The sequence below is a fragment of the Solea senegalensis genome, linkage group LG17 (assembly GCF_019176455.1).
Source record: "Solea senegalensis isolate Sse05_10M linkage group LG17, IFAPA_SoseM_1, whole genome shotgun sequence".
In the NCBI taxonomy this organism is placed as follows: Eukaryota; Metazoa; Chordata; class Actinopteri; order Pleuronectiformes; family Soleidae; genus Solea; species Solea senegalensis.
In genome coordinates, this window is record NC_058037.1 from 3,479,601 (window position 1) to 3,507,423 (window position 27,823).

Here is a 27,823-nt window from a genome sequence, read left to right on the forward strand (position 1 = left end):
GTAAACTGCTCACCCTCTTATAAATCCAAGACTTTCAAAATAACTCATTTCAACTTACTGATGGAGGCAACAGCGGATCAACAACTCGAGTGTGACGTGATGTAAAATTGCTGATTTTCTCGATGGACTTAAAAAGGGGGACGAGACTATTTTATGCATAGTCCTCTGCTCTTATAAGACATAAATGATAACAGGCAGAGGTGCCGTGATTCACTGAAAGATTCACATAAAGTGACGATCAGACAAACACTCGGAGTCTCTGAGAGGACACATTCCTCCACTGGGACTGGGAATAATCTGGCTTTATGTGAGATGAGGCCAGGAGATTCCAGATACTCACTGTGGCATGAACAGAGTCCATCCAACGGAGAAGAGTGGTGGGTGCTCTGAGCTCACCGAGGCAAGGATCCATTCTTCCCCTGTCCAAAGAAATCAGTAATTTGAATTAAATAGATGAGAATGAATCATCCGACGCTGCTGTTCCTGCTGCCTCACAGACACAACATGGCTGTGCTCAAGAGGCATGAGGGAATGATTAGAGATGGGACTCAAATCCAGCTTCACATCAGGTGCTAATATGGATTTATGGGCTCTTGGATTGTTGTCACTGATCCACAGACAGATTCAGATTCCTAGTCTGATGTTTTTACAAGTTATAAATATATAATAATGAAGCAATGCATGTGTTTTTCCCTGTAGATTAACTGGAGCAGGGATTAGAAACACTAAGCAAAGAAGTTTTCAGTGTCATTCTCATTCCATCAACAATGCTATTTAACCAAAATAAACTCCAGAAACGATCATTATTCTCCATATTTCCTGCTTTTATGATTAAAATGTAACGTTAAGGTAAAGGTATGGCGAGTTTTAGGCCTTTAGTACACATGTAGGTGGGTATTTTTTATGATTTTAACACACACCAAGTGTCAAAAACACGACTAAACATTGCTGTCAAAAGCTTTCCAAGTCAACAGGTGACGACAACAAAAATAAACTGAATATGTATATGTGAGTATGCTAATAGTACAGTTGTGTGTTCTTGTGTGTGATGTGTTGATTTCATCTGGGAGTCGAGAGTTCTTCACTTTTTCACAGTTTCTCCAGAAGTGTGAGTCAATTCTTCTCAGTTTAGTGACCCACTAATGAATACACGGGAAAAACCATGATAAAATAATAATGTTTACAGCTTGTGTTGCCATCACCAGTTAATGAATCCTTGTTTTACTGCAGTCACAGCGAAAACAGACCAAATCTGAGACTGAAAGTCAGAAAGATTGCTCTTCAATCACTCAAGAAAATGTTTTTTTAGGTTCATATAATACCAGTTGTAACGACTCATTTAAAGCGGATTACAAAACTATCTGTGTGATTTATACAGGAAAACCCGAGACACATATTTTCGGGCAATAATTTCCTGTGTTTGACTCCAAGTGTCTTTCATAACCTCAGAGCCTCTGCTCCCGAGAACACAAACACGTCCTTCAGTGCAAGTCAGATATGGAGAAAGACTTTAAATCTCTTTGTTCTCATTCCAGTATTTAAATTTCCATTTTTAAATGATCGTAACTATGTTTCCAGAGAAGTAGGAGTTTGTTATTATACTACTCTTTTGTTTTATCATGCTTCGTGTACCAAACACAGAGTCAATGAGAGAGAAAACACAGACGGTAAAGATGACAAAGATGAAATAGAGTTTGCTTTTTTTGATATCAGGAGTCCCTGGGGGGCATTTCCTGCCATTGAGGCGGTGGATTTACCTTTCCCCTCTACACGCCTCAATACAGGACATGATTTACACAGCTCATATTATCTGCATGTCTCACATGGTGAAACACAATATCCTCAGAGCAAGATCCTCAAAGGTCAGCGAGGGTCCGAGAAGAAAAGCAAGACGCTGCCAGAAGACTTTAAAACTGCGTCTATAGCTGAGACAAGCGGATTTAAATTAAGGCCGAGGTTTTTCCTTTAACATCATGTTGTGTGGGTCCAGAGGTCGAAGTAACGCGCTACATTTACTCCGTTACAAATACTTGAGTAACTTATTGTACAAATTGTAATGTTGGAAGTAGTTTTATTGCAACATACTTTTCCTTTTACTTGAGTATATATTTGAAGAAAGAACGGTATTTTTAAAACATTCCATTTGGCTAAGTGACGGCCGTTACTTTATTTTTTAATATCTTTTGTTTTTGTAATTACATGCGTGACCCATTTCTCTCCCTGTTGGCTATGGCTGACCAATCAAATGCAGCCAGTGGCTCGATGTTTACTGTGTCCGACACCAAGGCTCCGGTCTCCGGGTTTACACTCGTATCTGAATATCGGAATTGGATAATCCTAATTAGTAAGTAATATTAAGTCATTAATATCTTAAAGTAACAGTACTTTTACTTGAGTCATTTTTTTGGCTACTCTACCCACCTCTGTCAGTTCAGAATAGAATTCAGACTGCACACACACTGAGATTTGACAAAACTAGGAGTGGATTTCTCAGGGAGGAAGGGGCTTCTGTGCAATAGTCACGCAATAGGAAAAGTGAGATTATCGGCTGTTAATTTCTTTGGAAGTTCTCGTTAACGGGAATTCACAGTCAGCACAGAAAACTGTGGAAAAGTGCCAGGAATTGACTGGAATTGACAATCTATCTCTGGATCTCATGCTGGGCAAGTTTAACCCTCCCGTGCCTTTGGACTGTGTGAGGGTTTGTGCTGAGACACGGAGACGCGCGCTTACTGAAAACAGTGAGGACACGAGCAGAAACTGATTTTAGTTTGTTCAAATTTGAACTAAACAGGGCCGGATCAAATCTACAGCTTCAGCTTAAGCTTAAGTCAACGCTGTCTTTGCCACTTCGTCTCCCTCTTAAATAGCCTTTTGTGGTTAGAAACAGACGTTTGTGTTGCTGAGGAAAGTCAGAGTTGTTGATTCACTGCTGCCTTCATCACGGAGTTTAAATGTGTTCTTTTGTGACTTCAGTGTTAGAACTCCCTGCAGCTAAACCAGATTTTCAACAAGTGACACAAACAAACAAAAAGAGGCTGGATTTTGGTGCAGGAGAGTGAGCGGTTTTCAAACTGGTAAACTTTGTGTGTAAAAGGTATCTCATACATCGCAATTAAGAACCTTTTTTATTGTTTTTAAAAGAACTAAATCCATATTTAAGATGAAGCAGTTCTGCTGTGCATGATACTAAAGTACTAAAGTAAAATACTTAGTTGTGAGTTACATAGACAGTCATAAGTCAGAGAATTCAGCAGTATAGAGACATTTACTGAGAGAACGGGTTTATAGACGGGGATTGTCTAACCCAAGGAGTGTCCAGGGAGCCATACTGAAATACAGAAAATGAAAATGTCAAATTTTTATCTTTAAATCTAATTTTAAAAAGTGTAACCTTCAATAAACCTGTTAATGTATTGTATGACCTTTGTATAAGCCGACATAACCTCCACATCTGAGATGTAAACAGAGAGACAATATTGTCATTATTAATACCTTTTAAGGTGAAGACTGTGTGTGTGTGTGTGTCTGTGTGTGTCTGTGTGTGTGTGTGTCTGTGTGTGTAAGGGCATTGATGAATTAACCCTTCTTTCATCCTCATCCAGGATATGGAAACACCTCCCTTTTCCTCCTCGGCTGGTGACGGCACTCTCACGTGCAATGTTGTAAAACATTACTTTAGGTTAAAGGTTAGGAAAACCACATTTGTTCTTTTACTATAGTTTGGTGCGTCACGGCCAGGTTCGATCCACACAGAATGGAGAATTTGCTGCAGAGACAATCTGAGCCGAATAGCTTTCGCTATTCAAAACTATCGTGCCTAACTTTTAAATTAAATTAAAAATATAATACGACAGTCAAAGAATTGTCAAATCAGCTCCACGTGACTCTCAGAATGGTGGGGTTTAGATCTTGCGCTGCCTGCCAATATTTCCAGAAACGTTGCACTAGCACAGGAAGAAAACTGTAAACAGAGTGAAAACACAAGAAAGCATCCAGGAAAACTTTCAGAAGTGAGTTGAGCTCCTCAAAGAACCCACTCGTTCAGCAGTTTGCCAACATAAATGCTTCCTGTCCCGCCCGTCCCTGCACTGTAGCTATATACACACAAACACTCCCTCACTCTGGTCTGATAGTGTTGCTTGGCAGAGTCTGTTTTCAGACAAAGCAATCAGCATGAAATTCCTGTTACATCATTTCTATTCACAAAGACCAGTCATAATGAAAACATCACACAAAAAAGCCAGTTATGTACTGCAGCTTTAGGATTTACAATTACCATTCAATTTAAACATGCTAATTGCTATCAACTAAAACTTCTGTAGCATTTTCATTACCCTAGAATGCACAATATAATATAATATAATATAATATAATATAATATAATATAATATAATATAATATCATGTAATATAATATAATATAATATGATATGATATGATATAATATAATATAATATAATATAATATAATATAATATAATATAATATAATATAATATAATATCATGTAATATAATATAATATAATATAATATAATATCATATCATATCATATCATATCATATCATATCATATGATATGATATGATATGATATGATATGATATGATATGATATGATATGATATGATATGATATAATATAATATAATATAATATCATGTAATATAATATAATACAATACAATACAATACAATACAATACAATACAATATAATGTAATGTAATGTAATGTAATGTACATGCTGCATTCTGTACATACAGTATAACAAAGAAAGCTGCAAACTGCAATTAATATACAAAATTCCTCAAACTATTTTTGTTTATCCAATAACTTAAAATAATTCAATACTGCTTTTTTTTGTTAATTCAAACATGAGTGTGTCTGCAGGACACTGTTGACCCCGTGTCTTCACGAAGCTTCTGCTTTGGCTTTTCTGTCTTTTTTCTGGTCTCTGTTGTTGGGCATTTTCCTTGTTACTCCTACACAGGCAGAGTGTTTGTGTGCTGACATAATTCCTTCCATGTGATGTCGGGTTGAGCTGAAGTGTTGCCAGAGCTGCACTGTGTCTGACAAATGTTTACCACGTCAATTACAAAGTTATGATCCTGTTAAGTAGGCTACACTGTTGTTATTATAATGATTATAATGATGTAATGACCTTTAAAGGGGTGTGACAACAGGTGAGGGGATATACTTGAGTGAGCTGGAACATTATGTTGGTGTGTGAAAGAGTTTCTGAAGAAAGTCCATCGACCTGAAGATCATCATGTGCTGCACTGACAGGTGTTTACATCCACAGACATGGAGCCAGACTCTAATGAAATATAGTCACAGTCATGTTTACAATAAAGTGTTGGAATGTAATAAAGTACATCAGTCACACATCTGTACTTTTACTTTGTTATTTATATTCCAGCAACTTGTACTTTTACTCTAACTCCCTTTGTTACTACCCAATAAAATCAGAAGAAGACGAGTTGGTATTATGGTCTGTATTTATATAAAGCTTTTCTCGTCTTGAGCTGCTTTACAATACAGTTCTGCCATTCACACATTCACACGCTTTGACATGAGGTTAAGTGTCTTGCTCAAGGACACATATGGACTAGCAGAGCCAGGAATTGAACCCACAACCACCCAGTTGAAAGACAACTGGGCCCTACCACTGAGCTGGTATGGTTCAATCTTTCCTCCTCACCTTACTTTTACTTCTAAAACGCGAGTACCTTTTGTATCAGAAAATGACTTTTGATACTTAAATACAGTAAATGTCATGTACCTTAAGACCTTTACTTAAGTAATATTACATAAAAACTTTTACTTTTAAGGTACTTTATGTGTTTCTTTAGATGTCACCCACTCCTGACATACTATAATCATACTATAATTTTATTTTGGAAAATATGCAGGGCTATCATGTGACCATTTGCTATGGTATGGTATCCCACAAAGAGTAAACAGGAAGTTGCTTCTGTCTTCAGTAAGGGCTACTAATGACAAACATCCATCCAACTATTGTCTACGCTGTATCCTCCGCATGAGGGTTGCTGGTGCCAATCCCAGCCGACATAGGGTGAAAGGCAGGGCACACACAGGTCGCCAGTCCATCATAGAGACAAACAACCATTCACTCACACACTCACTCTGCATGTTTTTGGACAATGTGGGAAGAACCCGGAGAAAACCCAAGCACACAGAGCGAGAAACATGCAAACCTGGACCAGGATACAAACCAGCAACTGTGAGGCAACAGTGCTACCCACTGTGTGGCCCTGATGAGAAAGAAAATAGTGAAAATCAGAGCAGGGATTTATATATTTGGGCCAAAAACGATGTCAAACCAATCTCAAAATAATAGCGTGTTTTCGTTCACAGCGAATAACTGAGACACAAAAATGTTCCAGCATTCTGGGGCTCTAATATATCAGGGTAATGTGAAGAGCTTAGAATCCAGAGCAGAATTTATGCATTTTTAACCCTTTCAAATTTTTAACCCGTTTCTGAAAGTTGAGAAGTTGCAAGTCAAAGCCAACATGTGGTTATTACGGTGAGAGGAGAGAGTTGGAAAAATTTCTTTATTTACTACAGTGTTTTTTTCTCCTTAAAACTTTTAGTTTTTCTTAATTTTAAAATCGGCGTCATTACCTCGTTTATGAAACCCTAAAGTTTCAGAACAAACAGTTCAGCCACTGCTGAGAAAATAGTGTTGTATTGTTTTCCTGGGCTCTGCGAAGCGGATCGGCACTTCCTTAATTGGATGTCGTCATCAGAAATCCTCACCACTCCTCTCACCACCGTAGCGCCACATCCGGTTGCGTACATTCAACCGCAGAAGAAGAAGAACTACTCTCGTTGTAGCTGCTGAGATGCAGAGCATCCACCGTGCCAGAGGGGGAGCTGTGTATCTGAGAGCTGGCCTATCTATTACGTCACTTCCAGGTAACTGGCCAATCACAACACAGTCCACATTCTGGGGGTGTGGTTTTGGTCTGAAACAGCGCGGCCGACGAGAGCGTCAGTAAGGAGATATTTTGATTGGCTCGTTTGCAGCGATTAGGAGGTTTTTAACCATGAAAACAAGTTAATATATGTAAGTAGACCTCCATAACTAACATATATGTGCGATACAAGCATTCTATGTCACCTTTAAACTATTAATACACTATTTCCACATGCAGTAAATTGTAAATAACTGCCAGCTTTAGAAAGTTATTCTGTAAAAATGGGCAAAAGTACTTACTCACAGGATAATATTCTTCCAGTTCAGAGGCTCAGGTGTTAAAGGGTTAAATAAAACAGGTTGGTATGGACGTAGCCTAATATACAAGGACATGGTGTGACTGACAGCAGATGTCACACTGGTTTCCTCTCATCCAAATATGGTCTCTTGTGGTTTCAAAAAAAATCCAGGATGACGACTGGCAAACTGCAAAACATGTCACAGTGTGTTGCCACATGGTTACACTTTGCACATACGTGTGTGTCACTGCATCTCACCTCGATCAAGGCTCACTCAATGCTGGCAGGAATCCCGGCAAACTTCATCAGTGGCTACTGAAATGAAAACAGTGAAGTGATTATTTTTATTTCTGCAGAATGAACAAAGGTCACATCCCCTCCACCCCATTCCATTCCTCCACACGCCTTTCACGAGGGGAAATCAGAAGGCACTGAAACAGCACCGATAAAGAAAAATAAAGGTTTTTTGCCTTTGTAAACTGACTTTTAGAGGCATTTTATGTAACTTTGTCAAGGTTTTCCAAATAAAATGAAATAACTAAAATGAAATGTAAATGCTGATTGCACTACCATATCAATTTACATTATAAAATGAATGGAAATACATAAAAAATGTGTTTAAGTAGCATTATCTATTTCATCTAGGCCTGTTTCTATTCAACTTAAGGTATTTTGGTAAACTTCCAATAACCACATTGCACCGTCCGTCATTGTTGACATCGAGTGTCGAGAAAGGTGCCAACAAAATAGAATGTATTATTGTTATTGTTCTTATTATTATTATTATTATTATTATTATTATTTTATAAAGAAACCATGTTCTGTGCACAGGCTCGCTAGTTAGCGTAGCTCTCCACTTACTGCCCTGGCAAACGATGCCATGGGCCTCCTGGGTAGAAGGAGCATGAGCTGCATGTGTTTAAAGGTACAGTGCTTAAAATCTAGGAAAATGTCGTAGCCGTCAGTTAGCATCAAAACTAATAAGAGGTTCAGCTTGTCCATTGTGGGCTACTGTACAAACACGGTGGTCCTCCAAAACGAGGATCATTTTGGTTAATGAAGAACAATAATTCATACAATCAGGATATTGTACATGTGCGTAACTTCCTTAATTTCACCTTAATATTACACACGGTCGACAGTTGGTGGGTTTGATGCTTTTGGGGTTATTAAAGGTTAGCAGAGCAACATAAGCTGTGTTTCCCTCATGGTAAAGCCCTGGGTCAGGCTAGTGACTGAGAACAGCGCCTTTACTTGGTAGGCGGAGTGTGAGCGTGATGTCGTATGAGTGCGACGGCAACAAAACAACAGACAGACAACAAAGGAGGACGTCCAGCAGCTCTCTGTGGCTGTTTGTCTCAACGAGACGTCAAGATTTGTATGAGAAGGGAGTGTGGACATGAAGAGAAAGACAGACGGGGAAATGTCCAGCTCCACCCTGACCTGACCGTACCACAATGCAACTGACGCCTTCACCACGGACATGTGAGGCAGGAGTTAACGATCGACACTGCTCGAAATAACAAAATCATAAATTACTAGAATAAGAATTATTACAGTCGTTACATTGTTTTGTTGTCAAAAAATTCCAAACATTTCAGTCATGGCGCTTTATGTGTGATTTGGGTGTTCCCTAAATTATTTGAACAGTATATTCTATGGGGGAAGATGTTTGATGATGCAGAATCCAGGTCTCTAAATCCAAAACCACTCAGTTCCTCTCGTCTGTCTTTCATCCACTGAGTCACTCTGTGTCAATGTGGGTGGGAACCACTGAGACGTGATCACATTCCTTCAGATCTCATCGACCAAGACTCCACCTGGAAATCAAGCAGCTCAAGGAATGAGAACACACAGACACAACGTGTTTACATACCGCGCGCCCCGTCGAGTTCACGCCCCGCACCCTGTGACGACGGGACGCCTTTTCCTGCTCTCCTCTGCTACTTCCTCCTCCACGACCAGTCACTTCCCCCCTTGAGGAAAATGGAAGGCTGCTCTCTTCCGCCTCTCTTCCTCCTCTGCCAGCTCGGCTAATCTTAGAGAAGATACAGTCATTTCTAGAGGAGAGATGGTTGGATTAGACTTGACCGTAAGTCAAACAATTGTCTTTCTACCGCTGTAGTTATTGCTGTGTCTCGAGGAAGTCCGTCCACCTTAAAGAGTGTGAGTCAGCGGTTGACAATCACATTTCTATTCTGGAATATATTGAAAAAGAATTTGCAATTTCCAACAGGATGTTGAGAATGATTAAGACAAAGATGTTAAATATAAACTGTAGACACGTCGCCCCAGTTTTTGCTTCTTTTTTATTAAGGTTGTGGGTTTTTTTTTTAAAGAGTCACTCCGCACATTAATCACAGGCCCTCTGACTGTTCCAGATTCTCACCTGTGGGGGGCAGCACTGGGTAGCTTCCTGAAAATGAAAATGTACAATGTACAAAATAGATTTTTTTATTATTATTTGTTATAATGTTATTATATGGTTATATTATATATATATATATATTATATATATTTTGTACCTTTCATTGCAATACAAAGTGTTGAACAAAAAAAAAACAATTCATCAATAAAATTAGCAATAAAAATGATAAACTAGGATATAATAGGTAACTTAAATGTACAGTGGGTTAAGAGAATGCTAAGCTAATTGTTTGAGGTGCTTTTTCATGTGATTTCAGGTGTGCATTTTTATTTATGATACAATTTGTAGCTTTATTTTGTAAATACCATATAAATAAATATGTTATTATTATTATTACTGTTATTATGATTAAATGTTTGTGGTTGTTGTATTTTGAGTATTGTATCCAGTGTAGACTGCCATTGTATTTTATTAAACTCAATTACTTCTAATTGCTTATTTATTCTTTAGCAGGGCTGCTCCAAGCCTTTAAATTTCATTATTATTATTATTATTATTATTATTATTATTATTATTATTGTTATTATTATTATTATTACTAATACTTAAGCTCAGTATTCAGATATCCAGATTTTTTTCTACAAGCAGCTGCTTGTATATAATATTCTGATTTTTTATATATAATAAATATGTGTGTACATATATATATATATATATATACAGACAAATATACATATATATATATATAGACAAATATACAGTATTTTAAAACACTGACATAATGGTGACAAGTTGTTACTTTATGACGTTTAAAAGAGTATGAATCTGTTTTTGTTGGACAAACCTTTCATTTATCATCTTGACTCATGGGCGAGGATGACGATTTTTATTTATTGTGCGTGTGCGTGTGTGTGCGTGTGTGCGTATGTGTGCGTGCGTGTGTTGTATGTGTGTGTGGGCCAGACTCTCTGATAAGCAGCTCGGACAGTTGGGGGTTGAGCAATCAGTGCTGGGCAAAAACTGGCCAGGACTGAACTTCCTTCCTCGACTGTGAGCTTTTATAAATGGGGACTATGTTCAGTTTCTCAGTCGGTGAATCGTCTTTGGATCGGTTTAAACCATCGTCGCTCCTTCTTCTAACATTCACATCATGACTGTTGTAACGCGAGTTGCGCTTTTGTGCGTGGTTTTCCTCTGCGGCCTGGAGGACATGGCGCAGACCCAGCGCATACGCTGCGACAGGGCTTCGTGTTTGTGGCTCCACCGTGAGCCGCGGGACTTTGCGGGTGCGCAGAAAGGCTGCACAGACTCCAACACGCAGTTGCTCGCACTCACTTTGCGGGAAGCAGAGATGTCACTCCCGGGTTTGATGAGCGGCAGCAGCGGTAGTTACTGGCTGGAGCTGCGCAGCAACAGCACCGACAGCCCGGTGGACGAAGCAGCGGCGGGTCAACACTGCTTCACCGTGTCCGTGTCCGGGCCATACAACGTCACAGTGTCACGGGAGCAGTGCCGTAACAAGCAGGACGGGTTTCTGTGCCGCACCACATTACAGGGTTCCTGCAGTCGCCTGCAGACCACTGCAGACACGCTGGTGACTTTCACCACTGCACACATCGGTTTGCAGCTCATAGAATCGGAAAACCTTCCAGAAGGAACCATCGCTGTGGTGAGAAAGTTTCAGTTTAGCGCTGAACATCCACACGCAAAGTATTTGTGTTTTCAAGGGAGGTGGCTGCAGGCTCCGTGGAGGTGTGAGGTGCTGGAGGGCGGCTGCAATCCCAGCTGCAACAGAACAACCAACACCTGCACCTGTCCCGCGGGAAAAACTCTACATCCCAACAACATCACCTGCACCTTCGCCAGCGAGCCACAGGGGGGCGACTCTACTGCTCGCACATGCGCCACAGGCTACATGCTGACGCCGGACAGGAAGCTGTGCGTGGACGTGGACGAGTGCAAGGACGGCAATCCGTGCACGGGGGCGGGCGAGGAGTGTCTGAACACGGACGGAGGCTACGAGTGCACGTGCACAGACGGCTACGACAGGGAGGACGGCGTGTGCGTGGATTTCTCCATGTGCTCCAAGTGCGAGCACATGCGGTGCAAGAAATCCAACGGGAGCTATGTGTGTGCGTGCAGGGATCGGTACAAGGTGTCCCCCCTGGACCCCACCAAGTGTTTACGCCTCTGCGAGGAGGAGAGCTGTGTGGCTGAGTGCATCTACGGGGAGAGGGAGGGCAAGAAGATGCTGAACTGTTTCTGTCCCAGTGGCTTCATCAAAGACCGCAGGAACGACACGGACTACTGCACCGACATTGACGAGTGTGAGTCGGGGGCGTGTGATCACCAGTGTGAAAATTCATTTGGCAGCTACAGGTGCTCGTGCGACAAGGGGTACGAGCTGCACGGGGAAGGCAGGTGTGTCCCGGCCAGGGACAGGGAAGAGGAGAAGGGCAAGGATGAGGAGGAGGAGGATGAGGAGGATGAGGATGAGGAGGAGGAGGATGGGGATGACGATGACTCACCCTCTCCACCCCCAAAACACAGCAGCTCTCACCCAGCCACGCTGCCCTCTTACATAAAGACCGGCAGCGTCCTGGGCATCAGCATGTTCCTGGCACTGTGCGCGGTGCTGCTGTGTCTCGTGGTGCGGAACATGGCGAGACGCTGCCGCAGCGTGGAGCTCCCCTCCTTCAGAGCCCCGGACATAGATGTGTTCTACCTGCAGCAGGTGACCACAGAGACCTACAAGAGGTTGTCCTTCGACAAACAGCTCAAAAACGACCTGTCGAGACTGTGAACGCACCACTGACACTCACTCACATGTATATTGTTAGGAAAACGTTCATGGGAGACAGTTTATCTCTCAATTCTAATCAAATGAATTCAAAAATAAGACTTTTAAGAGGAGGACACATGTTTCTGAATGTGTAGGTTTACACAGTGGTTGAGTTCTCACTCAGAAGAATGTTATATAAGAAACAAAAGGTGGGTTTTTTTATGTGTATGTAATGGTACTAAATGGAAGGTGTAATCATTTTTGTCCGATTGTGTTCCATTTTCCTCCAAAATGTTTATGATTATTAATTGACTAGTAAATTTAAATGAACGTTAAATGAATTTGGTTTTATTCAAATTTTAAATACATTTTCTGACATATTATATACGAGCAAACAACTCATCACTTGATCAAAACTTGCTGGTTAAAGAGATAATTGCACACCACATGTCTTGTTACTGTCACAGGAGTGAATGGATTAACCGCTCCCAACTGTTTATCTACACTGTCTACATGTACGCGGCTGTTTAACATTCAATGTGCCTTTTTATAAATGTTTTTATTCATGTTTTTTTTCCTGAGATATAAGAAAACATTCCTTTATCTGTGTGAATACGATTTCATTATGCTTTTTTTGTTTTACACACATTTTATCATCATGCTATTTTATTTAGAGCTTCCTTTTTTTATCTTTTGATAAAGTCACACTTTTAACTCGTTGATAAAAAGGAGTCTAAAACACTAAGACACTGGACCGCCACTGTTTTTTGTATTTTTTTCCGTGGATGCACTGGTTGCCACGGGAACTGTTTGTGAGGCAGTGGTGAAAAATGCTTTGGGTCTTTTTTTATTATTATTTTTCCTCCACATTCTTTAGATAATCTAAAACAAAAGCAAACGAAAAATACATTTGAATGTAGATACATGTGAGTTTTAAACTCTTCATGTGATGACTGTGAGCGTCGTACATTTCACAGCCTGACAAAAACCCACATGTGAAAGTGTCCAAAGTCGATCACGTGTGCCAGATGAAGGCAGACGTGTCACAGCTGTGTACTTTGTTACCACTGACATTAACACGAGACTGAATGTAACGTCAGCTCCTCTGCGTGACCCGCACGTCACGAGAGGCGAGTTCAAAAAAAACCATGAATGTATTGAAACTGCGCTGCTAATGCATTTACACTGACATACAGAGCCATGCACTTCCTATGTATCACGGCCTTTTTGTAAACTGTAATTTAAGAAAAGAATAAACACTCACGGTGTTGTGAAAGTTATGTTCTGAAACAGTGTTTCCTTCATTCACACTTCGGCTCCTTTTTCCACGACCGCAGGCGTCACGTTACCTTTTCATAGACGCTGAAAAACTCCTTAAAGTTTTTTGATTTTCAAGCTTAACAAAACCAAACAACCAAACAACGTGGAAACGTTCTAAACAGCACATCTAAAACAGCTGATTGTCCTGCCTTGCATGATTATATACAGTATATATATACATACATATACATATTCACTCATTTAAGTTCACTTACTCATTCTGTTGATGCTCATATACTTGTACATTTTGTAGTAACTAAAAAAGAGTCAATATAAATCGAATTCCAAATAAGATCAAACTGTGTTGAACCCAACTGTTTAATTGTTACTTTAACACAAATCGAACTCTTTTAGTGCAACTTTAACTCTGAAAATGTACTTTGTGCTTTATACTGGCACTTTTTCTTTATTGTAAATAAGTTGTGTTCTTGTTTTTAAGAACATACTCTCAGTAGATGATATAGGTGATGAATCCCTGTGCTCTTCTGTTCTTGTTTCCACTCTGATTGACACATTATTTCAGATTCTGTGAAGTAAAGGTTTACACTCGCGCTCACACTTTACACTGACATTTTATCTGGAGTAGAGTTGGGAGGGGCTACGAAGAAAAGAAAAAAAGACCCTTGCGTGCTCGCGTCTTTTTACGTGCGTGCGTAAAAAAGTCGTGCGTAATTGGGGATGTGGTCCGCGGAGCTGAGGGGAAAGTTTGTAGAGAGCGAGTGAGCGGCCCAGCAGGCTGATTAACACCGACTTCCTTCCTCTGCGTGGATCATGGAGCTGATGGATTATAGCACATGCGTGCCAAACACTTTGCGGAACAAACAAATCTAATCCGGGAAAACTGGAGCGCGCTGGAAGTCAAAGCACACGCCGAGGTTCAAAGATGAAGGATGTAACGGGGCTGTTTGTTGCCGTGTTGTTGGTTCTGCTGGAAACAGCCGGCGGGACGAAGCCGAACAGCGGCTACTGCTTTGGGAACCAGTGTTTCGCTGTGATCAAGGACCCGAGCGATTTCACGACAGCCCAGAAACAATGCAGTGACAACCGCGGTCACTTAATGACAGTGCGCTCCTCCGTGTCACACGATATGCTTTACATCTTGCTGGGAAACACAACATGGCGGTTCTGGATCGGTTTGCATCTGAGCAGCGGCTGTCCAGACCCGGACCCTGCTGCTGCGGATGGACTCAGAGGTTACCAGTGGGTCACCAAAGACGGTCAGAGCGACTTCTTCAACTGGGCGCCAAGTTTTGACAGCAGCTGCTCTGCTCATCGCTGCGTCTCAGTTTCCAGCAAGAGCGACTTTAAATGGACCCAGGAGCCATGTGGCGGGCAGGCGCTCGGGTTTCTCTGCGAGTACAGCTTCACTGAGCCGTGCAAAAGCCTCCCGGCTGCAGAGGGTGAGTCCGTCACCTACATGACCCCCATGGGACTTGGAGGAGAGGACTTGCTGTCTCTGCCTCCTGGAAGCATCGCCACCCGCGTGCCATCAGAGATCAAATACGTGTGTTTCTCTCAGCAGTGGCTGCAGGCGCCGTGGAGCTGTGAGATCGCAGAGGGCGGCTGCGAGTACAAATGCGCAGTGGACCCCAAACACGTGCCCTCGTGTTACTGTCCCATGGGACAAAACGTCAGCCCCGAAAACCAAGTCACCTGCGAGGTGCTGCCGGATCACCCGTGCCTAAACCTGCGCTGCGAGCACGCCTGCTACCAGAACGGGGACGTCTTCGCGTGCACGTGCGACCACGGCTTCAAGCTGGCGGCGGACGGCCGCTCGTGCGTGGACTTAAACGACTGCACGGATGAGCGGCAGTGTCCCGGCGAGGAGTTCGTGTGCGTAAACACCGTGGGCGGGTTCATGTGCGTGTGCAAGGATGGATACAAGAGCAGCGGCGCGCTGTGCACGGATGAGAACGAGTGCGCGGCCGCGCCGTGCGAGCACATATGCACCAACACTCCCGGCAGCTACACGTGCTCGTGTTATCCCGGGTATCAAGTGGACCCGAAGGACCCGCACAGGTGTAAGCTTCACTGCGGGGAGGAGGAGTGCGCTGCCGAGTGCGACCCCAACGACCCGTTCCAATGCTACTGTCCCGACGGTTACATCGCGGAGGAGAGAGGAAATCAAACCTTCTGCTTAGACATAGACGAGTGTGACTTCTTTTACTGTGACCAAAATTGTAAAAACACATTCGGCGGCTACGTGTGCTCGTGCAACCGTGGATACAGGCTGGTGGGTGAGTACAGGTGCGAAATAATCGAAGGTTATGTAGATACGTCGACTCCTCCTCCTCCTCCAACAACAACAACAACAACAACAGCGTATGTACCCCCCACGAGGAGACCTTCAGGAGTGTCAACCGGGGCTTTCGTTGCAATCATCATGTTCACCACCTTCATCATCGTGCTGGTGGTTTGTCTCCTGCATCACCTGCTCAACCGCACACGGAAGATGCAGAGCGCAGGCGCGCTCAAGGCTCACGAGGGCGAGGATCACGGCTTACACCACGTGACGAGTGACACCTAACGTGAACATTGTGTGTGGGAGAAAAGAAAGTGAATGTAAGGCCGTGCACAGACACTTCAGGGGGCTGGGGCTCAAGTGAATGAATGGCACCCTCATAATTATGAATAAGGGGGGAAAAATAACACACCAGTGGCAAATTTTGTACTTTGATATTGAGCTAAATCATTTCAGGGAATACATTTTTTTTCTGTCAGGTACAGCACAAAAAAAATCATACGTCAGATATTGCTGTGTAACAGAGTTAGAACATGACGCAGCATTCCCACTGATGTAATGCAAGGATTAGTTTAGACTTAGTTTAACTGTGTTTACGTGTAAAAAAAAGTCTCTATTCCAGGAAAAAAAGTTCAGATTGGAATTTACAATTCCGTTTTTTTACATGGATGCAAAATGAAATGATCCGATTGTGGCGTGCGTACGGACTCGTGCACTAAGTATTTTTGGCCTGTGCAGTGTTCAGTCGAATTCAGTCGACTTCTTCTTCTTCTTCTGCTGCTTCCACAGTAAACAATAGCTACTGTTTCTGACATGCAAGTATTCAGCTTTTGGAGAGAGTGTCGTCACCTCCCACTTCCAAGAGTCAACACCCCCTGAACACAATCGGGTAGATCTGTAATCGATCAGACCGATGATCAGAGCGACGTGTACAGTGATGGCGTCTAACGAGGAGCTCCGTGGAGAAGTCACTTCAAATGGACAAAACAGGCCAATCGAAAGACAGCTGCATGTTGGAAGGCGTCGCTTCTCTGTCGTCATCGTGTTAAGGCCGCTTCTACCAGCTCGCCTGGCACATTTGTCCGAGTTCAGGTTCAGGTTTTCATAAAACACAGAACAAGTCAAAAATAGAAGGAGTGTGTAAATAAATGGCCGCTGTCCTGCAGAAATGATCACTTGACGATTCCGGTACAGTCGTTTTACATAAACGTCAACAATGTCCCAACAATTTCAAAGGCATAATTCTGCAACTGTGTCGCAGACATTAAAAGAAGATATAAGCTGCCCATAACGTGACATGTTTACAGTCTGTGCAGAGCAAAACAGGGATTATATGATATTATATTATAGGGATTTTGGAATTTGAGGCTTGAGCACCACATGGGGGTCGATGTGAAGACACAGATGTGCTGAGGTCATAGGTCACTATAATAAACTCTGATTAAAAAAACAAGCGCACATACACAACAGCTAAAGGTTTTGTTGAACTCACTGCAGTTTCATCTACATTTCATGCAACAGATCCAGTGAAATAAAAACCACATGGAACTTTTCTTTTGTGTTGTGTGTGAACATTTGTTCAGTTATGAGAATGTGCATGTGTTTGTTTTCCACAGGCTGACTGCGCCACCATGTGGAAGAAAGAGTGAAGTGCAGTGCGTGTGTTTCCCCCTCACATGGTTTGTAATTGAAGGAAATAAACTGGAATATACGAGTGAATAATAAACACACAGGTGGGTTAAACACTATTAGAGCTGCAAGAATGCATTGATGAATCGATTAATAACCAATATTTAACTGTTTTTGATAACGATTCATTGGTTCAAACGTTTTTATGTCATAAAAATGTGTTCCGTTTGCTTCTCTACAGAAAACTGAGTTTATTTAGTTGGTTGACAAAATGAGTCATCGATACAGGTGTTTATGGTTATTAACTAATAGATTTATTGACAAATTAGCCAAAAAAAAATATCAATAACCAAAATAATCATTGCTTGCCACTGAAAAACCAATCAAAACGTGTTTTTTAATTCCTTTCTTTTTTAAAATACAGCAAAACAAACGTTCTGTCCTGTAAATGTACAATATTGACCTTATAGATCAACAACTATTACTTACTTGTGTTTACGTCTGATTCATTATGTGTCTCATAAGTTTAGAACTCATTAGAATGCAGGAATTGTATGTATGTGTAATGATGTATGTGCAGTTGTAAACATATTTGAGAAGAGTTTATATATCAGAGTTTGTATACATTGAAATAAATCAGAACAAGCTTGGAATATACTTCCCCCACTGGTTTAGTTTAGTTATATAATAATATTTACAACGCTGCTGTTGAGCCTGAGACACCTGGATCTGGGAAGGAAATAAAATAAAAATAAAAATAAAAATAAAAAAAGAGCTCTGTGCATGTTTGTACTGGAGCATTTATATTTATATTCTGTACAAACACTGACGGAACCCAACGTTTGCTTGCTTCAGTCTGAACTACAGAAGTTGGCTCCTCATGAGTCTTTTTTGTGACTTTCTTCCCATTCAAACTTGTTACGGTGGTTAGTAACAGTTTCTCGTGAGGTAACGAAGATTTTTGTCGTCGCTTTACTTGCACTTTAAATGTCAATGTCAGTCATGAATCATTTTGAGAAGAAAAAGGCATTTTCAATGTCATCATATATAATTTTTTAATTATCTGCGCAGAAAATGTGGTTTTGTGAAATGATTTAATATCTATTACCATTGAGTTCCTAGTCAGTGGCCTTCCATTTGTTATAGACCTAATAGTTCTAAGAAAAAGGACAAAATGATGAAGGTAATAAGCAGTTTTCAGGGGCCCTCTCTCAGCGTTGGGCCTGTTTGCTTCACTAGAGATGAGCTGATACAATACTGAGCGTTGGTACAGGTCCAATAGTGGTCGAATAAAAGCAGGAACAGGATTTTAGCTGAGTCATGTCATGGACTGTTGTGTTATTAGTTTAAAAAGATGCTAAAAGGCTGTTTCAGAAGAATATTGACATAGGCAACGACTCAGGGTTGTGATATTAGTTTAGGTTATTTACGTGTACTGACCTGGTATCTGGTCTGGAGACATCGTTAGTTGCAACACTCCACCGGCTCAGAGTGTTTCCCACTGTGAAGAAGAGGAAGACGAAAGACAAGATTGAGACACATGGGAAATTGTGTCATTCCTCCTGCTGCTCCGGCAAAAATACAAATCAAAGTCAGGTGTGTTCAGGTCCCGCAGCAGCAGATACTCTTTATATTTATTATTCAGAAGTTGATTAGTCTGTTACAGACTTAATGATTTAATCACACACTTTGTTTTGTACATATACAGAGAGGATTACAGTGATCAGGGAGCTCCAAGCAGAGCTGTAGTGATGGTGAAGATAAGGGTGAGTGGTTGTGAAACGCATTATCTCTGAGTGTCCGAATTGAAGAATGATGTACAAGAATGTGTGTGTGTGTGTGTGTGTGGGTGTGGGTGTTACCACCTCCTCCTGCTGCAGGAGGAACTCTGAAGTTATTCCCTGTTTTGCAGCAGCAGAGCAGCACAGGTTAATAATCTCTCCCCCTCCAAACAAGCAGTCACACCGAAACTGCAAAGAAGCAACATTTTTGACGTTTTATTCACTCTTCTCTTGATTCTTTTTTATATAAACCTGGCTGTCTCGTTTAAACGCGCCTGTGTCATTTCCGACTGGACCAGTGTGCTGTTTTAAAAACATCCTGCATTGTGTAACTACCACTTCACTTTTTGAAGACCAGCTCGAGGGGGATCTCATTCATTTATGATCATAAAAAATGAAGATAACATGATGATTAAACAGGTGAGCTGCACTTGAAATCAATAAATCAACTGGGGATTTATGCAAATTGGCATAGTTTATTTTTAATATGCTGTAATATCATGGTGATGGCTACAATCGCATGATCCAGAAATCCTTGATTTAGAGTGATGGGATGATTTGTCTGGTGTTTAAAGCTGCAGTAGGACAGTTTCATAGTTGGACACTATAATGATGTGATAACACATTTGTCCTTGTATTGTTATGAGAATAAAAAACATATGGGCCAGAAAATCATCAGCAGTAATTGTTGGTCATGGGTTGATATGAAAATGTGGAGACTTCATTTCCGTCCGTGTGACCTCTGCCTGCACGTCTCGTGTATTATTAGCTCAAAGCAAACACGTAACACGCCGACTCTTTGTGTGGCGGGAGCTTCATAATCAAAAGCTCCTGTGTCGTAGATGAGCGCTTGTGTACTGAGTGAACAGTGTTTCAGCACCACTGAACTATGAACCTGTTAAAGCAAACAGCCGCTTTCTTTTTTCCTTTTTTTTGACCTCACTCACATTAGTACTTGTTGGTTAGCTGTTGCAGTAACATCACATCCTGTCTCTGTGCAGGTCTCGTGAGGAGAACATGTGGAAACCGGTCCTTCAGTTGGTCCTCAGTGGTTTATACCTACAGGTAGGATATGAGTCACACTTTCATTTTTTAGTTTATTGTGTTCAGATCTGTATAAGTTAAAATCTAAAACTAATCTGAGATTGAGTCTGATGATGATTACACTAATAGTTCAGAGATCATTTAAATTCTAAATATGCTCCTTCACTTTCCTGTTAAGTGTTTGGAGAAAATATTTATTCCACTCATTTGTATGATAATTACAAAGTATACATTAAAGGTCCAGTGTGTAACTTTTAGAAGTAGTTGTTTATGTGTGAACTTGTGTGCTGCAGCTAGATATTTCTGTCCAATATTAAAGGATGTAGGTGAGCGACAGTGAGTGTGTTGACGTGCATGTTTAAACTCTGAGTGTTTTCTGAGTGTTTAAAATCGGACTATTCTTAGTCGGACTAACATACCAAGATAATTCGATTCAAAGTCTGATTACTCGTGCATGTATACACATAAACAGACTGGAGTCAGACTTTGTGTTCTGTGCTATGCACGAGTATTTCCTCCACGGTCTTTGACACAGAAGTAGAAGGAGATGACGAAGAAACTGCAGAACAAACAACGGAGTGACATTTGGACTAAAAGGTAAACAGGAAACAGTTTCAAGAGCACCAGAGAGATACAGCGCCACCTGTGGAGGCAGAGTCAGACGTACACAGTCAATAAATCAAATTTCTCCTTGGCAAGTTTTCCTGAATCGCAGCTCGACTAAGCTGTGAACGTAGCGAGTGAAGAAGAAATAAATCACCACAGAAGCTAAAGTCCACGATATAATACTACTGTAAATTCTAGTGAAAACGTGTTACGGAGTCAGATTTAACAGATAATCGTGGATGGATGTAAAGGAAATGTGTAAAAATGTTAATCTAAACAAGGCACATGAAGGCACTACTTTACACTAGCATACCATTTAGCTAGTTTATACTGCCCTTTACTACCTAAACATAACAAAAATAAGAATAAACCAGTCCTACAGATATATTCAAATACTACACACTGAATATAAACAGATAACGCACAGGTATACCAATGTAGCGTTGAGTAGCTTACCTAATGCTGCCTCGTAGCTTTGCTAACTCTTAGCTTTATATTAAAGCATCCGGGGAGATGTGGCACAGTCCAAATGTCCATAAAATTCAAAAATATGAATATACCACCTATATAAGTGTATAACTGTTTGTAGCCTTAGAAGAAGCCTTTTCAGTCTGAATTCACTTCAGTCAAGGGCCTTGTTTTAAGGGAGCCATCTTGTGGTATGAAGCTTCTTTAGCAGCCTGAAGAGACAAACCAGCTTCAGTGCAAGTTTTCATGCAAAATAGACAGAGGAATGACTTCCTTTCCGGGATGTGAAAGGCTCAGTTGTACGTTAACGTGTTTGGTAAAGGGAGAAGTTAGCGAAGGAGCCCTCTGTGCCCTCTTAACACTGTAGTATATATGCCAGGCCTCTATGTGGTGCTGCAACGCTGCCGTGGAAATAAACCAAAAGATTCTTGATCTGCTCTGGGACCCACGTTACACACTGGACCGTAAGAATTCTTTCCTCCCTGTTTTGACATCATTTTCAGCTCACCAAATAAATGACTTCTATCCTGCAGGTTACCACAGGGAACCCATCATGCACTTTAAGAGGCTCTGTAGCTGGTTGTGCCTTTAGAGGCCTGTACTGGGTTCCTGCTCTTCCTCCCAACATCACCCGTCTGTACCTGGAATCGAACTACATCAGTGAGATCAACAGCACCGCCCTCAGGGCGTATGACCAGCTGGAAGAGTTGGACCTCGGATCGCAGAGAGTGCCGCTCGTCATCAGGAACAACGCTTTCCTCCGGCAAGGAAAACTAATAAGGCTGGTTCTCGGTGACAACATTGGCCTTCGGCTGGAGCCGAGGGCATTCGCAGGACTGTACAAGTTGCAAGTGTTCTTTTTAGATCATTGTGGTTTGAGTTACTCCATACTGGAGGGCAACTACCTGCAGCCCCTTCGCTCCTTAGAACTGCTTGAGCTCTCTGGGAACACAATCACCAGACTCCGACCTGGACTGTTTTTCTCCACACTCACGAGATTGACTTCGTTAAACCTCAAATTGAATCAAATTGAAAGACTGTGTGAAGAGGATCTAGCTGGTTTTCGGGGGAAATACTTCACGTTCCTTACCTTGTCGTCTAACTCCATAGGAAGAATGTATGAGAAAAATGGAACCGGTTGTGGAAACCCCTTCAAAGACATGACCTTTCAAGTCCTTGACTTATCCAGCAACGGCTTCAACGTCACTAAAACAAGACTGTTTTTCAGAGCAATACAAGGGACTCCCATTGCTCATCTTACATTCTCTGGACACATGGGAAAAGGCTTTTTACACGACAACTTAGCCGATCCAGATGAAAGCACATTTGAAGACCTCGCAAACAGCACGGTTGACGTTTTCGATCTGTCGAATAACTTCATATTCTTTTTGAAGAAGGCCGTTTTCAGCGGCCTGAAGGTCGTGAGAATCATCGATGTTTCCCATAACAAAATCAATCAGATTAACAGAAACGCCTTCGATGGTCTTCAGGGACATTTACAGATGCTCAACCTGTCGTCCAACCTGCTCGGAGAAGTGCATTCTTACACCTTTGCCAATCTTACAAAGCTTAGAATATTAGACTTGTCTAATAACCACATTGGTGCACTGGGATACAAAGCATTCAGTGGTCTTCCTCATTTAGGAGCGTTATTTCTGAGAGGAAACTCACTGCGAGACCTTGGTTCCCCGGCATTATTACCAAACCTACAATACCTTTTCCTGAATGACAACAAGTTGAAATTCCTGCACGGCATTGCTGACTTGGGTTTGAGCAGCATACATTTGGATTTAAGCGACAACAGATTGACAAACTTAGAGGACGTTTATGACATAGTGAATCATTTCAAGCATCTGAGGTATTTTGTCTACGGTGGCAACTTCATCAAGTGGTGCCAACCTATTTTGGATGATGCAATACCGTATAATAACAGTTTGCTAGTGCTGGATCTTCATGACAGTTCCCTGCAGATGATTTGGGAACAGGGGAAATGTCTCGATCTCTTTAATAGTCTTAATAATCTTCTTGGTATCATTTTGAGCTTTAATTCACTCACATCACTCCCCCGAGGGATTTTCAGAGGCCTCAGCTCCATTGAAGAGATGGACCTCTCGTCCAATGCCTTGACATTTTTGGAGGTGGACGTTTTTCCGTTAAGCCTGAAAAGCCTAGTCCTCTCAAACAACTTCCTGGCCTCCCCGGACCCCATGACCTTTCAGTCCCTCGCCACGCTCAGTCTGGAAGGAAATCATTTTCACTGCGATTGTCATCTGGAGAGCTTCCTGCAGTGGCTGGATGCGACGAATGTAACCTTGAGCCCCGCTGAGACGCACAGATGTGGGTTTCCAGCTGCTCTCCGCGACCTTCCACTGGCGAATTACACCGCCGTGGTGGAACCGTGTGAGGTGGACGACGACGAGGCCGTCCAATATCTCAAGTTCGTCCTCTTCATCGCCTCTGCCCTCCTCGTCATCACCGTCACACTGAGTGGGATCGTCTACGCTCGCCTCCGCGGGCAAATATTCATCCTCTACAAAAAGATGGCTGGCAGGGTTCTCGAGGGCCCAAAAGCAGCGCCGCCTGTCGAGGAGCTGCAGTACGACGCCTTCGTCTGCTTCAGCAACAACGACTATGTGTGGGTAGAGGCCGCATTGCTGAAAAAACTTGACGACCAGTTTTCGGAGGAGAACATCTTCCACTGTTGCTTTGAGGCCAGAGACTTTCTGCCTGGTGAGGATCACCTTTCCAACATCAGAAGTGCCGTCTGGGGCAGCAGGAAGACGCTGTGCATCATCTCCAAGGAGTTCCTGAAAGGTAGAGCTCTTTACTCGCGGTGATATGAGATATGAGGTTAACTGCGTCAGCTCAAGTCTTTCTCTCGTCTTTCTATTTTGGTCGTTACCAGATTACAACCGAACATGAACAGAACTAACAATGTCATGTGTTCCTGTAGACGGCTGGTGCTTGGAGGCGTTCTCTGTGGCCCAGAGTCGGATGCTGGAGGAGCTGACCGACATCCTGATCTTGTTGGTGGTGGGGAAGGTGTGTAAAACATTTGAAAGCATTATGTAAATCCAATATTTCCTCTGATTTCTGGTTGTTTTATTCTGAAATTTGAGTCTAGACACAAAACTAAATGGCACATTTGGCTGTTATGTCTCATTCTAATGTCAGTGAGAGCCAAAGACATCAGTCCAGCTGTGGACAGATGGACAGACAGAGACTAAACTCAAAGAAACTGCAGGATGAGGTGGATTTATCACTATGAGTTACAGAAGTTATGTGACAGCCGCACGGTGGTGCGATGGCATGGAGTTTGCCATGTGTGAGCATGTGTTCTCTCCATCTTCCTTGGATATTAGGATTACAGGTAGATTCATTTCTTAATCTAAATTCTAATTTCTTTATAATCTGCATTATTTATTAATCAGTCACTTATTACATATTATGCATTTTTCGTCTCAGAAACTTGTTAAGTCACTAAAACCTCAATTTTTAATCCAAAAGTTTTTTGATGACCTGTTTCATGAATTTAGTAGTTTACACATGAGTTTTTATTGACAATAATGTAAATAATTTCAATTCAGTGCAGATATAAAATGTAGATTAGAGAGACGGACCATTAGAGAACTGCATAAAGTAGTAAAGCATATATGTATATATATACATATACACATATAAGTATATATACATATACACATATAAGTATATATATATATATACATATACACATATAAGTATATATACATATACACATATAAGTATATATACATATACACATATAAGTATATATATATATATACATATACACATATATGTATATATACATATACACATATAAGTATATATGTATATATATATATATATATACATATACATATACACATGTAAGTATATATACATATACACATATAAGTATATATGTATATATATATGTGTATATATATACATATACACACACATATATATATATATACATATATGTATATATATGTGTATATATATACATATACACATATATGTGTATATGTATATATATCCACATGTACATCCACAGGTGACATGTCAATAGGAATTGACATAAACTCAAAATTCAAGTAAAAGATTTTATATCAAAAGAGAGAAGCAAAATCTATAACTGTAAATCAACTCAGATAATCATATACAATCAATCTGAACATCAAAGGACAAAAACATGCATGTACAGAAATGATGAGAGGTCAGAAATGAGGGGTCTGTGGTTCCCTAAAGGACATGGATCCAGTATGCTTGTCTTAGTTTAAGGTGGGGCTTTTGTTGTATTTGTATAATGTGTTATCATTAAATACTCAATACTTATCAGATGAACTCTAAATCGACCTGTTTTCCGCCACACATCAGCTGGATTTGGCTCCGGCTCCTTTCGTTAGCCTGAAGTGGAGAATAAAGCAGAATAGAAGGATGAATAGATGTGAAACAGTGTTGATCTAAAACAATGAGAATGGGAAAATTCCTCAGATGAGATTGTAGATTGTAACCAACGGAAGATTCCTCTGCTCACTCCTCCCTTTCCTAAACACATTAGGGAACTACGGTGGCCTTCACATACCACAAAGGATGCTTGTCGTCTTTGTTTGCACAGTGAGCCTTTGATATAACATCTATAGAAACACTGCAGTGCAAGATGGCAACTTCTGTCTACTAAACCCAAACCTTATTTATTTGAACACAAACATGTTGTAACCAAAACAATAACAATATTTATTGTTTATTTATTTTATTATAAGTCTAATCCCTACATTTGAAAACAGGTTCCAGCCTCATCTTCTTGTGGCAAGAGACAGAATCAGTCACAACTCATGGGCACTGCAGTGCTTACTGTTCACCAGCAGAGGGCAGACTTCTGCTCATTTGAAATGAACATTGCTTTTAAGTCCTGCACTTTTTTTTATTGACCTATTGACCTGAATCTCACATCCAAAGGTGGCTCATTACCAGCTGATGAAGTACAACGCCATTAGGAACTTGATTCAGAAGAGAGAGTACCTGGTCTGGCCCGAGGATCCTCAGGACCTGGACTGGTTTTACGAGCGACTGATCACACAGCTGCTCAAAGACAGCAAGACGAAGAAGATAGAAGCGGAGGACAAACGGCCCGACATCCGACCTCAGGACGACGTGGAGCTGAAGGAAATCAGACTGTGATTTTCATGGAGAGAAAACTACAAACATTTCATAAACAGAAATCTGAAAGCATGTGATTCATGATGTCAGAGATAACAGAGAGATAACTCTCTCTATTAGTATTCTGTATCATAGCAACAGTTGACACATATTCATGTTTAGTGTTTAATTCCATAGAGTAAGATTTATGATTGAATGTTTACTTGACAACTAATTATACTTACAATACACACACATTACTGATTACATACTGTTAATCAGAAATAGTCAACTAATTAACTAAGTAGTTACTAATAAAACACATATACACATAGTCAACAGGCACTTTTGTATCCAGTTAGGATTAAAATCTGTAGATCAACACTGAAGCATGATTTATAATCCACTGACAGCTCATTTTATGTCACTTACCACTTGAATAAATAATAATAATAATAATAAAAATAATAATAATCATCTGTTGACGTGACACTGAACGTGTATAATTGGTGATATGTATAATGTTAAATGGCTTAAAAGTTTTGGCAATAACATTTTTGTTAATGCCTGTAATGGTATTGAACTAAAGTGATTATTGATTACATATTCTTAATCATGTTTATATCTATTGTGTATACTGTATATTGTACAATATATGTTTGTATTAAATTCTGGACTCTGTAGAATGTGTGATGAGTGGGAGAAAAAAATAGTTTGATGTTTTTATCCATGACCGACTGTGTGACTGATGCCAGATATGGCAAGAAAAAGCAGAAAAGAGCTCTGTAAAGTGTTGTTTTGTTTTTGTTTATTTCAATAAGCTTTTTTTAAAAAAAATAAATAAAATAAAATTAGCTCCTCCTCTGTTTGACTCCTGATTCAATGGATGGAAGTGTTGATGAACTGCCAATATTTACAGAATTCTTTATTTTCATCACAAAAACTGCACCATACACATACAGTGCACTACTTCACCACTAGATGGCGCAGGTCAGCCACTTTGTCACTGATATGACGGGAGTCAAAGGTGATCAGTGAGCGCTCAGTGATAATTAGTGAGAGTTTAAGTGTGAGTTTGAGTGCACTGGGTGTGTCCGTCACCACTCCTGCTGGTCACATGATCTCCTGCAGCAGACTCAGTGAGATGAGAGTGAATCTGAGGTCACTTGAGTTTCCTCTCATGTTTCGTGTGTGTGTGTGTGTG

At 41.0% G+C, this 27,823-nt stretch overlaps 3 protein-coding genes and 1 long non-coding RNA gene across 6 annotated transcripts; 3 read left to right on the plus strand and 1 right to left on the minus strand.

Moving 5' to 3' along the window:
- Positions 1-340: 340 nt before the first annotated feature.
- On the minus strand, positions 341-19,070 carry LOC122784247. Of its 3 annotated transcripts, none has more exons than XR_006362160.1 (3): positions 9,114-9,612; positions 7,496-7,552; positions 341-419 (listed from the first exon to the last, which is right to left on the minus strand). It is a non-coding gene; the product is annotated as an uncharacterized LOC122784247 (long non-coding RNA). The 3 variants fall into 3 exon arrangements; XR_006362158.1 differs by lacking the exon at positions 341-419 and adding an exon at positions 19,019-19,070 and having other exon boundaries at positions 7,199-7,552; positions 9,114-9,297; XR_006362159.1 differs by lacking the exon at positions 341-419 and adding an exon at positions 7,199-7,424.
- Positions 10,578-13,667, plus strand: LOC122784244 (thrombomodulin-like). Its single transcript, XM_044049404.1, has one exon. It carries the CDS (start codon positions 10,756-10,758, stop codon positions 12,406-12,408), a length of 1,653 nt encoding a protein of 550 aa, XP_043905339.1. The 5' UTR covers positions 10,578-10,755; the 3' UTR covers positions 12,409-13,667.
- Positions 14,356-16,245, plus strand: thbd (thrombomodulin). Its single transcript, XM_044049406.1, has one exon. The coding sequence runs from the start codon at positions 14,591-14,593 to the stop codon at positions 16,232-16,234; it is 1,644 nt and encodes a 547-aa protein (XP_043905341.1). The 5' UTR covers positions 14,356-14,590; the 3' UTR covers positions 16,235-16,245.
- A 423-nt stretch (positions 19,071-19,493) lies between the features above and the next one.
- On the plus strand, positions 19,494-27,409 carry LOC122783742 (toll-like receptor 5). The gene is made up of 5 exons (XM_044048561.1): positions 19,494-19,779; positions 20,361-20,424; positions 22,011-24,291; positions 24,431-24,519; positions 26,440-27,409. Exons 2-5 carry the CDS (start codon positions 20,377-20,379, stop codon positions 26,659-26,661), a joined length of 2,640 nt encoding a protein of 879 aa, XP_043904496.1. The 5' UTR covers positions 19,494-19,779; positions 20,361-20,376; the 3' UTR covers positions 26,662-27,409.
- Positions 27,410-27,823: the final 414 nt, after the last annotated feature.